General features: G+C 41.6%; 2 protein-coding genes across 3 annotated transcripts in view; one reads left to right on the forward strand and one right to left on the reverse strand.

Annotated features, from left to right (window-relative positions):
* bri3 (brain protein I3) lies at positions 1-3,664 on the forward strand. The gene is made up of 3 exons (XM_004071471.5): positions 1-923; positions 1,602-1,710; positions 2,648-3,664. Exons 1-3 carry the CDS (start codon positions 776-778, stop codon positions 2,778-2,780), a joined length of 390 nt encoding a protein of 129 aa, XP_004071519.1. The 5' UTR covers positions 1-775; the 3' UTR covers positions 2,781-3,664.
* Positions 3,652-17,134, reverse strand: part of baiap2l1b (BAR/IMD domain containing adaptor protein 2 like 1b) — a 26,249-nt gene continuing 12,766 nt past the window's right edge. For both annotated transcript variants that reach the window (XM_011478237.4, XM_011478239.4), the window contains exons 7-14: positions 11,863-12,015; positions 11,433-11,588; positions 11,119-11,227; positions 10,521-10,737; positions 8,048-8,110; positions 7,457-7,691; positions 4,363-4,409; positions 3,652-4,287 (exon numbers count right to left, since the gene is read on the reverse strand). In XM_011478237.4, the coding sequence (XP_011476539.1) occupies positions 4,215-4,287; positions 4,363-4,409; positions 7,457-7,691; positions 8,048-8,110; positions 10,521-10,737; positions 11,119-11,227; positions 11,433-11,588; positions 11,863-12,015 (1,053 nt within the window). In that variant the 3' untranslated portion in view covers positions 3,652-4,214. The remainder of the gene's footprint in view (positions 4,288-4,362; positions 4,410-7,456; positions 7,692-8,047; positions 8,111-10,520; positions 10,738-11,118; positions 11,228-11,432; positions 11,589-11,862; positions 12,016-17,134) is intronic.

A 17,134-nucleotide genomic window follows, 5' to 3' on the forward strand; every position in this document is an offset into this window, starting at 1 on the left:
AGAGCCACAATGGACGGGTAAAAGAGACACTTGTGGCTCTGGAGGTGCTGACCCCTGACCTAAAGTGTTTGTGAACAAAGTTTTGCCTTTCTGACATCACTCATGTTTCATTAAAGCCTATTCTCCTTTAGGATGTTTGAAAAATACTAGCATGTTTACATTGGTGAGTCATAATTTCTACATTTTGTTAAGTTTGATTTGTTTTAAGTAAATTTCGATTGATTGAAGTGATGTCTAGATTTGAATGTTCTTCTATTATCTGGCAGAAAAAGGGGGACATGTTTCTTCAGCTTGTTTGTGTGAAAATGCTTTCTCTTTCTCTTTAAGAAGACCCGTGAGTGCGCGCATGCGCACCACAGCTCCATCACATGATTCGTCTCTTGTGACAATCAGCCAGAAAGGGAAAGCCTTTCTGACTTTCCAGCTAAAATATAAAGCGCTGTTATGACACATAGCTGCTGTTTTGGTATTGAAGGACCAACTTCAAGGGGAGGAAATGAAGTTACGTTGACATTTCCTGCCTAACTCGCATCATTCCGGTCTTTATATTTGGGACAGCCAGCGGAAACCAAAGGTTATTGCGTCGCTTGTGACTAAGTTGGCGCATGGAGAGGGACAAAGTTTCGTTTCTGCGCTGCGTGTTTTCTTTATTTGTGTCGCCCCCGTGCGTTTGCCGCCTTCGTGTAGCTCGTCGAGTTTAGAAGTTTAAGGATTTTCGAGCCGTTTTCGCTGTGAAAAGACTGAGTCGAGTTGAGGACACCCTACGTCCCTAGAGATGGTGGACAGTAAACCTCTGATTCAGGACAGACCTCCCGCCTACAACGCAGTTCCCGGGGCGTATGAATACGGCCCGCAGCCGCAGCACGGCTACGGAGCCATCCCCGCCGCGGGCCCGCCACCCTACCAGTTCCCCGATGGCCGTGGTAACTACATTTTTTTTATTTTATGTTCTCTTCTTCTTGCCTTCTTTCTACATCACACACCAAACCAGAAAAAGTTTCCAAATTAGTCGTAAAATCTGATCTGTGTTTCTACTTCCGCGTTTTTCGGAAAGAAAATTTGAAAACATCGTGTTTTGACTCGAACTTTTTAGCCCTTAATCACATAATCAAAACAAGAAAAATACTCATAAAAGTGCTTTCATCTGGGTTAACATGTTCAGTTAGATAAGTTGGAATTTAGGTTAAACTTTCACTAACTTTATTGCAGTTGCTGACCTTTCCAAATTTCTTTTGGGGAACTTAACAGCAAAAAGTAGGCCAATGTCCTCCTGATTTTTGTGTTGATTAGACCTACTTTTTGTCTATGAACAACACATGTACTTGTAAATTTTTCTACGGTAAAACCCTTGACATCTTATTTTATATATATATGGTGACACAGGCATTGGTTCTCTAACTCTTCAAATCATCACATCCCAACTCTTCTAGTTTCATGAAATGTCTTGTTTACAGAGTTTTTCCTGCAGGTCAAAGCCCTTTAGAGCAGATGCATATCTCCTCTCCGTTTATTTATATATTTTTGAATATGATTGATTTGACCCCAGGACTGCATTTATTTGTGTTCTGTGACTAATAATCTTCTTTGTTTCCCCCCCCCAGCGTTCCCGTCAGCCCAAATGGGCCCTGCTGTTTCCCAGCAGCCCTGCGTTGGGACCTACGCCATCATCCAGCCCTCGGTAGTGGTGGTGGGAGGTTGTCCTGCGTGCAGGTGAGGACAAAGCACCCGTCCGTCCCCTCCCTGGACGTTAACGTCTCCTCCACGTCAGCTGTCAGTAAAGATAAGACAGGCCAGCATGACTCGGTTGACTTTCTCTGCGGCGCGTCAACTTCCTGTCCCGTCAGCTGACTTCATCCTCCAGACATGTGACAGGAGCCTTTGGGGGCAAAGGTCACATTCATGTCAAGTTTGGGGTTAATTTTTTCGTCAGTTAAAAAATGATGTTTTTTTTTTTCTGGCTGAGCGTCTGCGGCTTTCATATGGAAGTTGGTGGGGTGACTCTGCTTACTGATTAACCGCGACACTTCTGGTTTATGCAGAAATAGCAGAACTAGCTACAAATTAACATAGAGATAAAGCAGCTGTACACGAAAAAAATCTGTTTGATTTGTTTGGTCGGTTTTTGAAAAAATCAGGGCACATGCACCATGTTTAGCCTCTGAGACTATTATTATTATTATTATTATTATTAATTTTTGGACAAAACTAGTTTCCATTTAGGTTAATTCCCTCATGACGCCATCAGCAGATTTTCTCACACTGCTCGTCATGAGACCGCTGTTAGAACTTTGTTTACAACCAACTTCTGTTTTGTCTGTTACAAAAATGACCTTTAACATTCATAGTCATGCAGATTTAAATCTTAACTCCTTTAAACTCAAAGTGAGGCACTGTAAAGTTATCACCTTTAAGTTGTTTTCCTCAGTTTTTAATAAAAAAAAAAGGGCTTTCACTGTTTAACTCTAAAGAGCGATTTTACGTTGTTTTGCTGATTCAGAGATGAAAGTAAAGGCTGCGTGTTGTGATCAGAGCAGAAATAAAGATAAAGAAGGGGAAATTCCAGCTTTCCAGTGATCTGAATGTGATGTCACAGCTTCCAGAAACCCAAAGGTGGTTTTCAAAATAAAACTCCTGTTTTGCTCTGCAGAGTGGGGGTCTTGGAAGACGACTTCACCTGCTTGGGGATCCTGTGTGCCATCTTCTTCTTCCCGTTGGGCATCCTCTTCTGCTTCGCGCTGCGCCAGAGAAGGTGTCCCAACTGCGGCGCCACCTTTGGTTAAAGGGACCAAACTGCAGCTCTCTCTCACGCACCAGTCCTGCATTTTTCTTTTTCTTTTTTTAATGTTGCATCAAATTGTTTAAACACATTCTAGAAATGTTTCCAAGAATTGTGCGAGTTTTTCCTGCAAGTAAAGGATATGTGGTAGCACACGCTGAGCTTTTTGTCAGTGCCTTCACTACATGCTGACTGATTATTTTTGCATTTCTGCAAGTTTTGGGATTTTTTTCCCCCCATTTTTTTGTGGAGCCATAACAAATTAAGGCAGTTATATTATTTTAAATTGCTAGTACACATTTGCTTTTAGCGAACATTGTAATTGCCATTATTGTACAATTAGTTTTATTTTTAGAAAATGCAGACCACTTTCTGAATTATATTTTTCTTAATGTTTCTACTGAACGGCAAACTTGTTTGAGAAATCCTGTGTTTCTTGGGGCCATTTTCACACCGACGGTTTGAGTTTTCTGCTGGATTTCTTTTTTTTTTTTTTTTTTGGCCAATGCAGACCTCAGGAACATAAGTTTAAATGTGTTTTTTTTTTTTTTAAAGAGTTGCCTCCATCTTGAATAGTTTTTAAAGATGGTATTCAGAGCTTCAATCCAAGAACTATCTGGATCTGATCTCCACTGTGTGACCACCCCATGCTGACAATCAACAGAACGTCTTTGTTCTCACGTCTGTCGGTTTCGTCTTCCATGTCAAAGCATAAGTTTATGTAAAACTAATGGGAAAGTTTCAGGAAAATTTGCTTTAGTAAACACTCTGCACGCTCTCCTGATGGAGGCTCCTACTTTTATATGAGTTATTGTAATTAAAATGCTACCTGTGTTTGACTTGCATAAAAGGTGCAATCGAATTGAAATAAAAACTTCAATACATGAACTTTTATTGCATGTGTGAATATGGTTGAGGACAAACTGAGCTGTGAGTGTCAGGGGAGCAAATAATGCAACATAATGTCTTCAAAGCTGGTTTATACATAAGGCAAAAGGGTTCAGGAGGCTATAGTCATGTTCAAGTGTCTGTTCACCAGGACAAGCGCTCTCATGTGCCGTTTGACAAAATCCTGAAGGCGAGATGTGAACGGCCAACAGTCCTGGCCTATGGCAACAGTTCAATCAGCCTGCATGATTATGAACAAGCAACAGCAATATAAATATCATTTGAACTATTTGTTTAGATTGCAGGCAGAAATGTGGTGTTGTAGGTCTCACCACCACAGACGCCAATAAACGTAGAAAACATACATGTCATAAATAGCAGTAAATAAAATCCGCCCTAAAACACGGCTGTGTCAGAACGCCGCTGCAGGATGATCCGGGGTTCCGGTGGCGTCACTTTCCCTCAGGACGAGCTGCAGCGCGGTGGTGGCGGAGGACTCGATCAGCTGACCGGGCGGAGGCTGAAGGGAAATCGATTTTGCGAGGACGGGTCAGATGGCTGGAGCGGAACGGTCGTTGGTGACAGTTGGACGTAGCCTCACTGTGGCGAATGGGTTCCCTCCGCTGTGGAGGATGCAGCAGATGAGCGACACACACATGACTGAGCGAGACAAACGCTGGTGTGGTCACATGACTTACGCGAGGAAAGCGGGCGGAGGTCTGGAGGTGCCGTTGGACTGGACCCCCTGCGGAGAAACAGACATCTGTGAAAGCTCATTTTTGGTGGACGATAAAACCTCACAATAGAGGTCGATCAGACATTTATTGCAGTTTTTAATGCATCTACACGTGTTCTTCAGCACCTTGGTCTATTCGATTGATGAGTCGTGTGAATGGACCAGTGTCTAATGTGGAAAAACAACGTGCAGCATCACATCACGAGAACATGTGAAACATGAAACCGCTGCAAACTCAAGCGTCACATTTTCCATGAACAAACATTTTATCCCAGTGAAATATTACTAAATGGAATCAACATCAAGACAGATAGTTTGGCGTCAGTTTTTGGTCATATACTAAATTAAGAGTTTATTAAATAGCCTTTGACACTAAAAAGATGGCTGCCACTCCCTCAGAACATCAGAGGTAAAACTGTAGAAGAATCTCTAACTTTCTGCTTAAAAATTTTAAGACCCTGCATGCCAAATAAATGTACTGTACACTCTAGACATGAACTTCTCTAAATGCAGCACAAGTTGCTTCAAAACCTCATGTCTACATCAATCCTCCTACAACAGAAACAAGTCAGACTTCAGTCACCAAGCTGCTGTTTGTGGATTTCTTTTCTACTTTTATTTTGGTAATAAAAAGACCAGGAAGTGACATTAATGGATTAAAAAAAGCAACATCTTCTACCTTAAATATCTAAAAATCGGCTGCCTCTAAAAAAAAAAAAAAAATAATAAAAAGGAAGAGGAAAATCCAAAAACCTTTTTTTCTAAATTTAGAGAAGCTAAAACATTTGGAAATGCAATTTTAGATCACGAGTGCAACAAAAACATTAAAACCCCAAATGGGAAGTAAAGTAAACCAGTTAAAGTATTTTAACCGTGCAGCCATGTTTGAAATCTTTGCACCTTGGCATGTCAGCACCAGAAAATGTAGGAGGTGGTCCAACAGCCTCCATCACTAAAAGTTAAAAATGATGTTGGAAACAGAAAGGTGTGGTGAATTTGAAATCATTGACTGTTTGCTTCAGCCTGGGTTGCATAAATCTGCACCGTTTTGTCCACTAGAGGTCAGCAGCGTCTTTCTGGACCACAGTTGGTTCTCAGCAGGTCCTGCCACTTCACTTCTTTGACAAATATTTACAAAATCACACAGTGCTACTTACAGAAAAACACACCTGTCAATCAAAGTTTGTCCTTTAATTCTTTCAACGTGAACTTCAAATATTCGCAAACAAAACATCTTCACGTTTACTTCCTGGAACTTCTTTTCAGACAACCTCGGCTCATTTCTCCGGTTTTTATCATTATTTCTCCAGAAGACTCCCAACGTTTTGCTGTTCTGTCAATTTTCTGAAAATTTTCTTAAGGTGCTGTATCTCCTCACAAAGCAGTGGGGGGAGGGGGGGGGGTATTCTTCTCTTATGGTGACAGCATTCCAGGAAAACTCCACGTCCCCCTGATCTGGACCAAACGGCTTTGCAGGCGCAGATTCCCGTCAGTGACACTAAGGAAGTGGAAACTAAACTGGATGGCTGGAGGACTTTTCTGTTTTCTTGCCTGCATAGAAACTAACATTTGCAACTGGAGACCAAACAACATCAAACAAATCCAATAAAACAAGTTTCTATTCAGTGCAGCTTAATGAGGTCAGACAAATATTTGCATTTGTTGTAGCTGTAGCACATGAAACCACACACCATCTCCAGATCAAGCAGATTCTGAAAAGAAACTCGTGGAAAGACAGCAGGAAGTCCAAAGCAGCGGCGCTTTAGCCTAAGTGCAAAGGCTGTGTAAATGACGATGAAGACGGGGCAACTTTATTGAGCCGCACTTAACCAAACACATTGGTGTTTATCCAGCATAGCAGGACCTAAACACTTTCATAAAGACAAACCACAGCTTTGCCTGGGAATTTGCATAGAAGGCAAATGTAAAGAGATTCATAAAGATGGGAGTTTTAGCTGTTGGAATGGGAGATGGCTCTGAATGCAGTGTTTGTGTCTGTGTTGAAAGTCCCACACAGAGTATCTCTTGATCTATGTTCAAAGTGTTCCCAGCGATCTTAATAGTTATGCTATTTTTAGCCAAAGAACAAACAAACCCTGTGTCGTTTTCTAGGACATAGTTTCTGCAGAGCGGCGTGAGTTCAATAGAAATTTGCCTCTGGGCTGTGGGCAGGACTGTTGGTGCAGAGCGACCCCATCCCCTTTTCCCTCCCCAGTGAAGAGGAGAGAGCTTGTGGCCCACATAGTGCATTTTCTATGACACAATTATTAACTGAATTTTTATGTCTGCTCCTGATTCACAATGATTTAAAAAAAAAAAAAAAATCAGAAATTCCATTTTAGCTGAATTTTTCCTGTATCATCAGAAAATGGAACAAGAACCAGTTAAAAACACACAAAACACGATTTTCATCAAACTGGCTCTAAAAAGCCATTATAACCAGAACTTTTTCTCATTCCCATCTTCAATTTCAGTCAAGACAAACAGGGTTTGCAAACTGAGATGGGTGATGTTTGTGTCCTCAAAACACTGAATGAACAGGTTTGTTTTTCCAGCTAGTAAGTCTTTAAATCAAAAGTAAAAGTTCCATTGACGTAGTTTCTGCCGTAGCCTTAAGGGATGCTACCGAGGATGTAGTCGGCACGCATTTAGCACTTCCTTTTGGAGCATCACCGCCTCACGCAAAAGGCCAACACAACCTAGTGAACCTCGAGGAGCGTCTCTGAGGAAAACGCCTCCACAGACAACAAGCTCCTTCAATCTCAACCATTTACTTCCTTTTTCTGCTCCTTGCTAGCCTAAAGTGTGTCAGAGTGTGGTCACATTTCCAGGGTAGTCATCTGAAGCTCACATGACAGCACTAAAACACACATGTGATGTCAGCAGCAGTCAAGATAAGGAGGCGGGTCCTGTAGCCCCGGGTATCAGGTGAGCCTGTCAGAGCAGACACTTCAGTGAAAAGCACCCTCCTTTGAACTATTTTTCCTAAACAGACGGGCTGCCAGCAGTATTTGCATACGTTCTTTAATGTGAATGAACAGGAGCCCCGAACTCACCGCGCTGTGATCAGACGAGGACAACGGTGCTGGGGGGGCGGCGGTGGCGGGAGAGGAATAGTGGTGGTTGTTTGTGACCACGCTGCTAGAGGAGGAAACATTGTTCTTAATGGCGTTTCGCTGCGGCACGTCGCAGTAGTCCGCTGGGGGGAGCACCATGGTGGCCTCATCTGTCTCCGTGTCCTGATGGTGGAGGTTGACCACACTCCTGCTGCGGAACGGGGCAGGAGGCCCGCTGTAGGACCAGAGGATGATGGATGAGTCACAAAAGTTCAAACTTTTGATAAAGAAATCATGAATTTTTCTGGGCCAACTCTAAATAAAAAGTGATAAACCTTATGAGACAAATATTAGTTGGCTACATTTAACCATTCAGGACCTGAAACATTCATGTTTGAACTGAAACAGTCGGAGGCCTGCAGGCAGAATAAGGACAACAGGAATCAAAAGTTGAGCAACAGGAGAGTACCCGCAGGATTCGAGACGTTATCACTTCAATAGGAGTAACCAGAGGAAATGTCGCCAACAATACAGGCAGGTGCAACGTGAAACCGGCTTGTGCGAGCAAGCAGGAATGTGGAGTCCCCTTACCTGTTGTTATTCACGGGAGTCTCTGTGAGAGCGCGGCAGTAGGATGAAGGGAACCAGCCCCTCCTGCAGCACAGACACACACCAGGAGTTAGGGGAACACATGGGAACCTTTCACAGTAATTGAGTATCTTTACAAGAATAAATATACATTCTTGTTGAATTTGACTTGAAATCCTTTCATGAAGTTCAACCCGCCCCTCCTCCTTTCCTGTTTGTGACTAGGTGAAGTTACGCAGAAAGTCTTTTGTGTCAAAGGTCTCATTGTGAGCGTTTTGAGCCGACACCCAGGAAACCGGAGTCGGTCTGGACTTTGCGGCGGTTCGATAAACCAGTCACTAACTTTCTGTCGCCGCTCAAAGTAAAAAAAAGAAAGAAAGAAAAAAATTGCTGCAACCATTTGTTGCTACCCACACATGAACCGAAATAAACCTGACATTTTTTCATTGAGCCGAACAAGATTATGTGAAGAAAAGCTGGCCAAATGATAATAAGCACCATAGGCAGGGATTTGCATGAAACATTCAGAATCTGTTGGCGGAGAACAGCAGGGTCGGTTCTGGAAACCAGAGATTCAACTAAATTAAAGAGCATTTTTTGAGTTTGACAGCATTTTTAGATATTTCTTTTCTGTGCATGTGATGTAACGCTCAAGTGAGACAGGAAACACATCATTTGTTTATGTCAGGCATGTTTTTACCTGCGGAAGTGCTTGTTACAGAACAGGTTAAACCAATAGAACAAAACTTTGCAGTTGAACTGAAAACCTGAGTTTTCCTTATTGATAACCAATCATGAAACAATAAACAAATTGATCCGAGTCTGTCGTCAGGAGAGATGCCGGAATATTCCATCAAAGCTGATTTATTTCAGAGGCGGGATAACAGCCAGAGAGCCACATTTATTAAAGCCAAAGCTGCAGCTCTGCAGACACATTTCGCTGTGACAAACACGATAACAAATGTAACCCTTTGGGCATCTGATGAAAGCTAGATAAAAGCCTTTATGATTGTGGGTTTTTTTTGCAATACAATGAAACAATGAACCAGCCACGCCCTGTCAGCACCACTGAGGGTTCAACAACAAAGTGTTATTCTGCTGCAGCGCCTCCTTTTTCACCCCTTGATCAGTATTTCTGGGATTTATTTCCAACGTGCAATTTCCCCTGGCAGTCATAAAGATCAAACCAGACGAGTGATTAAAATTCAAGCACACACTTCTGCAGGAAATAGATCAGATCCTTGTTTAAAAAGTAAAATATCAATGGTGTTGGGAGTTGGCTTGGTAATGCCTTTGCTGTGCATTGGGTGGTGGGGGGGAACACAGACACGTTCCATTCTGCCGCAACCCGTCCCAGCCCTCAGGGAATGGCTGCAGTTTGGAGGATCTGTTGGTTTCAGCTCAGCCACCCAGCCTAGAGTCATCAGCTGGAACAGTCTGGGCCAGCCTAAAGGATCCAGAGACCACTCAAAGTGGGAAACTTTTGGTCCAAATAGAAACCCACCAAGAAACCACCCGACCTACTCTTTCAAAACAAATCCTGTGATTGGAGAACGTGGCTACTATATATATAGTGGTCCCCAAACCTTTTCACGGCACAGACCGGTCTAAAGTCAGATAATATCGTCACGGTCCGGCCAGTACGAGGCTGAAGTGGGCGTCCGATTCTTTTTTTAAGCTTCCATTTTCCTTTAACTCCTCTAAAACATCTGCAGCTGTTTTAAGCTTTATTTGGACACTAGATTTCCTGTAGAAACCATTCAAATGTGATATAGATAACCCATAACCTATGCTATAGTGGAACCCAAAATAAATCTAACAGGTAAATAAAAAAAGAAAAAAAGAAACGGCCATTAAAACTGGTATTTTCTAAATAATCTACCGTTTGAATAACTTCAGCAGCATCCTTCTAACATTGGACAGCAGGTGGCTAAATTTTCTGTTTTTTTAGTTTAAGGGAACAACTGTAACAATAAATCCATATGCGGAGTTAAAAAATCTCATATGGATCTGCTAAACGCAGCTTTCTTTTATTTTTTGAAGTCAAAGGATCTTCCGTTTCCTCACTGGCTCTTTTCTGTGAAAAATAACTTTCCAAATATGTTTGTTTTTCTTAACTTTGCTAGCTAAGGAATTTCAATTAAGGGCTTGGTGCAGCTGCTTTAAGAAAATAGCGGATGGATTTTCGACGTGATCGAGTGACTTGACATGCATTGATACAGAGTCGGACATGGTGGAGAAAATCCAGTAGTTTTCCAAAATAAAACTTCCTTCAGAATTAGATTACCGGTATATAGAAAAGAGAAAAAATATAGGTCGTGTTTTTTCTCAAAGTTTGGAGAAAGCCCCTATAGAGGATTAATCATCCATATCAACCATCATCCACCTGGTTTTCAGGTGAGCAACTTCTCAAGACTAGTAAGAAAATATTGTCCTTTTGGTGCTGGATGTCTGCCCATGAGCCAGAAACACTTACTTTCCATTCTTTTCCAGTTCTCCGTACATCCAGCCGTCTCTTTCATCGGGGATGAGCAGGATAATGATGTCGCCCTCGTCAAAGCTGATGAGCGTGCTGTTGTTCCCTGCAGTGTGGGGGAAGATGGTGCGCACACGAGGCCTCTTCACCATGTTATTCAGACCTGTGGCTACAGACACAGACCTGCCAAGACCGTTATCCTCGCTGTTCGCGTGGTCTGAGGAGGGAAAGAGGAGGAGATTTATTAATGTCAGATTTAAAACAATGGCATTGGACCAGTTTGCTGCATGATCCCATTCTATTTTTCTGATTTAACTGCAAAATGATCCTTTCTATTTAAAATATATTTTGGAGTTGGTGGGGGCCATGCAGATGAAAACAAAGCAGATGTGAAGATTTTTAAACACCTGTCTAAATACTGTGAAATGTTTAACCATTTCAACTGACAATTTGTTTGAAATAAAAGTCAACCTGAACCAGAAAAGACAGCGATGCTGTGAAGTAAAGAAAATGGGAGGAGAAATTCTGTGATCATTACCTTCGTGGACACAAAAAAATGCTAATTTGGAGCCAGAGTGGCAGAGAGACAAAAGCTCACCTGCATTGGTGTGGGAGGAGGTGGTTACGCTATTGGTGTTGTCCTGGGTGAACATGTTAGCCAAAGGGCTGGCCAGAGCTTTCTGAGCCGGAGCAGGAGGATGAATGTTCTGTCAAAGCATAAACACTCATGTTAGCAGCATAGCTGCTGTGTTCACTTTAGGTTTAGTCTTTATTTAATCCATTAGAACAAGAAAAGCTTTTATGGAAAAAACCAAAGCAATCTGCCAGATAGTGACAGACACAGTGGAATATGCAAAAGTGTTCAGAGATCTAACATTAGAGTGTTTCTTTGTGCCCAACTCTGCTTCGTACCACGCTGTGTCGTGACGGTGAGGGCGACGGCATGGGTGTGATGGACACCGGTACGCGCAGGCCCTCGATCATAGCCACCACGTTTTCGGGAATGTTGGTGGCGTCCTTGCACTGTTCTTGCCAGCTGCTCAGCTTTTCACTCAGTATGTCTCTGGTCTTAGCAGCGGGAGAGGGATAGTTATTAAAGGAAAACAAGAAAAAACAAAGCACAAACAGTAGGGAAACGAGATCATAATGGTGGCAGCAAAAGAATCTGGACTTTATTATTAAGGAATTTCTCTGCTGAATTAAAAAAAAACATAATTCTGAAGGAATTCTCTACATGAAAGACCAGTTTATGGTTTAAGACAATCAAAAGGTCTAAACCTAGGGACGCTTTGTTACTGCAACCACACAGACAGAAGTTTTTTTACTGAAGGGAGACTCGTACCTTATCGTGGAACGAACCAAACTGATATGTCAGCATACAGTGTTTGTCAACAAGGAAGCAGAAGCGTCTCTTTTCCTCCAGCAGAGCCTCTTTACAGCCGTCTGCAAGGAACAACTGCATGTCCGTCTGTCGGTTGGTCAACGTCTCCAGGCACTGAGGACATGCAGAGAAAAACAACATTCAGTCCGTTTAAATGATTCAGGCTTTAAAAAAGACCTAAAGGAGAACTAAAGTGGATTTTACTCTCAAGAGAAGACGTAATACATTCTAACCTGTTTGAAGAAGCTTATTCACAAGAAGCTGACTTGGAAGGATTTTAAAGGCACCACTTTGAAATAAAACTAAAAATATTAATAAAAGAAACCTGGGAAAAACTAATTCTGCCTGAAAGAAATATCACTTTTATTTTTCAGAGGATTCATATTATGTTGCAGCCTGTTAAATGGGTCTTGAGAAAACTTCAATGTCCAAAATGTGTTTGCCCATTTCTATATTAAAAGTTGTTTAATTAAAGTCCTTCAAAACTGATCTTTCTAGAAAAGTTAAGTGTGCATTTAAAAAAGAATACAAGTTTAGCATCTTTCACAATTAAAAACCTCTTTAATTGTGAAAGGACACAGAAAAGTGGCAATAAGCCCCACATTTTTAGCAAAAAGCAATTTAGCTCACCGTTGAAAAACAGCATTTCACACATAACTACCAGATAAGACTACCGTCATTTCAGTCATTCATCTTCTTCTGGGGGAAACCTTTTATTACAGTTCTCTTTCACTCTGTATAATAAACGCACACCCCCAACACACTTTCGCTGCTCCTCCTCTTACTCCCTCTTGCGCTGCACACGCGCTCTCCCCGCCTTCCGCTGCACGCACTACCTCCTCCTTCTTACACACGCGCAGCGCACGTTTCAGCAAATTCACATCCTTAATCTACAACACAGTGTGGCGACCCGGGGGTTAGTCCCGCCTTCAGCCCCTAGGACTCATGGGAAGTGGGGAATCGTGGGTGTAAAGTACCTCACCATGACTGAGTTGGCTGTGAGAAGAAATGACCTCCATGCTGTTTGCCTGTTTGTGTGTTCAAATAAATAGACTATAATGCTATAAAGGCTTATGTGCCATTTGTGTTTGCTTGTCCCTCTCCATCTCTGAGACTGTGGAAGAGGTGCAGAACATACGCTATAACATGTTTAAATGTGGGTGCATGCAGGTGCGGCTTGTGTGTGTATAACATAGTTTACCCTTTAAAAATGTAAAGGGTGTGGCTTGTAATCAGGTGAGCTCTATAGCCCAGAATTTACGGTAACCAAGTGTCCCTGAAGGACATTACAATTTTGTCAACCACTTAGTGTGAGGAAAACAATGACCCGTTTGTTGAGGGTTAGTGTTAACACTTTTCTTAAAACCAGCTCTGATACAAGGTCTTGAATTCAAATGGGTATAAAAGGATCCATGTTCTAAATTTAAAGGGCGACACAAAACTCTGGACTTCCACTGTTTATTTGGTCAACTACAAACTAGAATAAGTTCAGTTAAATCCAAATCTCTGATTTTCATTTGAAACTCTTCTGCAAGTACAGTTAGTAGGAGGTCATTTGTAGAGCCGTTATCTTTCCATACACATGGCGTGCAGCCACAGAAGCCTGTCAGTGTTGATATATACACAAACCCCACATGGAGGAATTAAATGAAAAGAGAACGCCTCTTTACTGGAAATCCTAATCTCTCCCGAGCAGGCACACAGGTATTGTTGGTGTATAGTTTGCTGTGTTGACAGACTGGGTTGAAAGCAAAAGCCTGAGAGGACAGAGAAGGTTTGTCACAATCCTACTAAGAGCCTGGATTTACACATGCTTAGAGACGGACAAACTACAGAGGATACCAAGACGTTTGTAGCTTTAAACAAAGACAAACATCAGATACAAGAAGTTAGAGGCAGTATCAGAGATCGTTGCGTAGTGAATAAATGTACATGTGGTGTAGATTTCTTCGGGTTTAATAAATCGCCGATTAAAATCACGTTTTGGTGTTGTTTTTTTTGTTTTGTTTTTTTGTCTTGCAGAACATATAAAACATAAAAAGACAATTAAGCTTAAAACTGCATTTCTTACTATTTCTTTCTTCAAATTGCTGTGATTCAAGAGCAGATGACAGGGGGGCAATAGCTTCCTGCTCCGCTCCATTCTGATGCATCCACTTGTAGGCGACTAGATCCATATACGTCTTCAATTCCCTCGTCCGAGCTGGCATCTGGTTCAAAACTGTACGGCTGGATGGAATTTTTTGTTGTGCCAGTAATGTTAGGTTGGGGGTGTGAGGCGCTGTAAGCTAGCAGGAGAGCGCATCAGCAGATGGGTGATAGGAAATGGGGGCAGGGTTGCTCCATGCCAATGGTCCAGCCCACAAGGAAGATGTGAATTTCTAATGTACTACTTCTGCTCAGCAAAAACTATGTCCAAGAAAACAACACAGGGGGTATCTGCAAATTAATTCTGTGTAGCTAGACGTCTGACGCCTAAGCAGTGGACCCACAGAGTCCTGGAAAAAGATGGACAGCGAGGAAAGTTATGGTGGCTGTGAAAGACCAGATGCCATGATCTCTTCGGACAGCCATGAATTCATAGTGAAGAGAGAAGATGCCTCAACATCTGGTACCATCAAAGCTACCTGGACAATTAACTGAGAGCAAAACCAATAAAGTCAACCTCAGAGAGATTCCGTCTCATGTTCTGTTGAAGGTCTGCATTTGTTACACATATAAGGTCCGTTACCCCAACGGCTCTGCAGAGATCCCTGAATTCCCCATTGCTCTACTGATCGGCCTGGAACTGTTCACGGCTGCAAACCTTTTGAATTGTTAGAATTAACAAATGTAAAAGTTTGAAACATTAATCGCTTTTCCTAGAAGAGCATTTCAATCGTTTTGCCCTCTACTAAACACAGCACGTGTTTGGGTTTCGTCACTTCATACTTTGTCTTTTAATTATGTTTGTGTTAAAAAAAAACCCACTGGGACTTTAAAGTGTTCCTCTCTTTATGGTGTGTTAGTGCATTTATCTGAACTTTTGTGTACCTCCTGGATGAGGCAACAACCGTGACTAGGCTGGTGCTGCTGAAGCTCCCTGTGAGATCCACATCTCATCAAACTGGCTGGAACTGACACACCTATAACGGCTGTTGACACAAAGACACACACCTTTCTGTTCATGGCTTACAGCAGCCGCCTTTAAATGGCTGCATTTACCAGGGAGCTGCAGCAGTAGAGGGCTTTTTACAGCAATCTACAAAATCCAGTAACCAGGAAATTTGTTTTGATCCTATTAGAGTGTTAGGTTTAAGGTAAAAAAAAATTAAAATAGACATCCAGATGCAACAAAAACATAAATGTGCTAAATTATAAAAAAGGTGTCTTGATTTTAAAATCTGTCCTTGCCATAAGCACTTCATAAATCCTTTTTTTAATTTTAAAGAAAGTGTCCAACAAAAACACATGACGCTACCTTTCACTAAGAATGATCGACATTGTTTTTGTTCAAAAGCATCACACAACTGGCTTGGATTCATGCATGCATGCACAAAACAAGTAAGCGCAAGTTTCTGTAACAACCAACCGTACAAAACAGCAGAAATGTAGCATCTCTTGAACTTACTGTCCTTTTACATTCATTGCTTTTTGGATGCCTACTAGTGTTTTACTGCAGTTCAACAATCAAATTTAAAATATGTTATGATTCATAAAGTCACATCTTTAAAGTCTTCAAATTCTCATGAGAAGGCGGTGCTGCAAACATTTTGCCTTAAAAAAAAGAAAAGAAAAAAACGAGTTAAAAAGATTCAAAAGAGCAAAAAAACTATCCTCAAAGAATACATTTTTATTTTCCTCATCAGCAATACCAAAGTGGCTGATAAACTAAGACCATGAATGGAATCTGTTTTTCTGGACTCGTTTTTCGACAGTTTGTATGAGTCTTTCTCCAAACCTTTGTGCTAGTTTCCCATCGCGTCTCTCTGAAGGGTCTCTGGTGATCAGTGAATCATGTGAAGCTTCAAGCTCATTTCTCTGCGCTCTGATATCATGCTGGCCTGTTTACAGACCCACTGCTGTGTCTCTGGAACCTTTTAAGCCACAAGTCTGGCCTTTAGCAAGAAGCGAGAAGAAAGAAAGTGAGAAGGAAAGCTCATTTCCAGGCCGAGTCCTGGCCTAGTGGGAAGGTGAGAAAAAAAAAACAAGGAGAAATTTTAAGAGCAAAAGAAAATGAGAACAGAAAGAGTAAAATCTGCATTTAAAGAGAAGAAACATTGTACTCTGGCTTGCACAAAATCCCAATAAATAATATATACTGTATATAAAGTCCAATTGAGTTTGAGCTTCTAAATACAATAGCAAGATATCGTCTAAAAAGGAAATATAAAAAGCTGCTAAAATCTATTGAATTAGGTGCTGCTCCACCTTCAAATGTATGTTACAGTTGCTCACCTGTTTTGCTTTAATTAACTTAGCATAAACGGTGGTGTTAACCTGTGCATTCTATGGAAAGAGAGCAGCAGGAGGCTGAATCCTAACACCACATGCTGCTCCACAGACTGCAGAGCTTATGGAGCTCCATGCAGGACTTTGATCCAGCCTACCACCACAAAGAAATATGTGAATGAGATGTTTGTTTGCTTTTTCGTTTTGGCCAGCAGATATTATACCACAACCTCTCCTGCAGTTTTTAAAATATAGTATATGCAGAATCAAGTCCGCAAATCCTAAAACAAAATCAGCATGAACCCGAATAGCTGTGGTTTTTCCCTTTTTCTGTGTTAGTGCAACCAGTCCACCGGCCCTGGGCAGGGTAGACTTTCCTGACAAAAATACACAAACCCTTAAAAGGACACACAAATGCACGCACAAACACACGCACACAGACGTAGGCAAACTGGCTGCCCGACAGGATCAGTGGTAGGCTGGTTATATAAGATCTGCTTGAGCTTTGACATTAAACTTGATGGGGTGCTATCATGAAAACAGCCTACTACAATAGTTTTAAGTTTTAGCCACTTAGCTAAATCGTTTCTATGAATTTAAAAAAAAAGAGTGAATTAAAATAATTTTCTAAATAAACAGATTTATGTTGAAATTTTGAAAGGTTTTTTCATCAGTGCTTCTTTAGTTCAAGTTTTTCAAGTTATAAACTGACCAATCAGATGCCTCAATAAAAGTAGGATGAACAATGAAAGTATGATTCCTCATGAAAAAAGACGGCACACAGAATCCAAACATTTCTTCG

This window comes from Oryzias latipes, chromosome 8 (assembly GCF_053564925.1).
Source record: "Oryzias latipes strain Hd-rR chromosome 8, Olatipes_Hd-rR_3.1".
Lineage (NCBI taxonomy): Eukaryota > Metazoa > Chordata > Actinopteri > Beloniformes > Adrianichthyidae > Oryzias > Oryzias latipes.

Bases quoted from the DNA above. Each gene is read 5' to 3' on its own strand.
- bri3 (XM_004071471.5), top strand. From the start codon at position 776: ATGGTGGACAGTAAACCTCTGATTCAGGACAGACCTCCCGCCTACAAC. The intron at 924-1,601 runs GTAACTACATTT...TCCCCCCCCCAG, and splicing joins CCAGTTCCCCGATGGCCGTG to CGTTCCCGTCAGCCCAAATG. The intron at 1,711-2,647 runs GTGAGGACAAAG...TTTGCTCTGCAG, and splicing joins GGAGGTTGTCCTGCGTGCAG to AGTGGGGGTCTTGGAAGACG.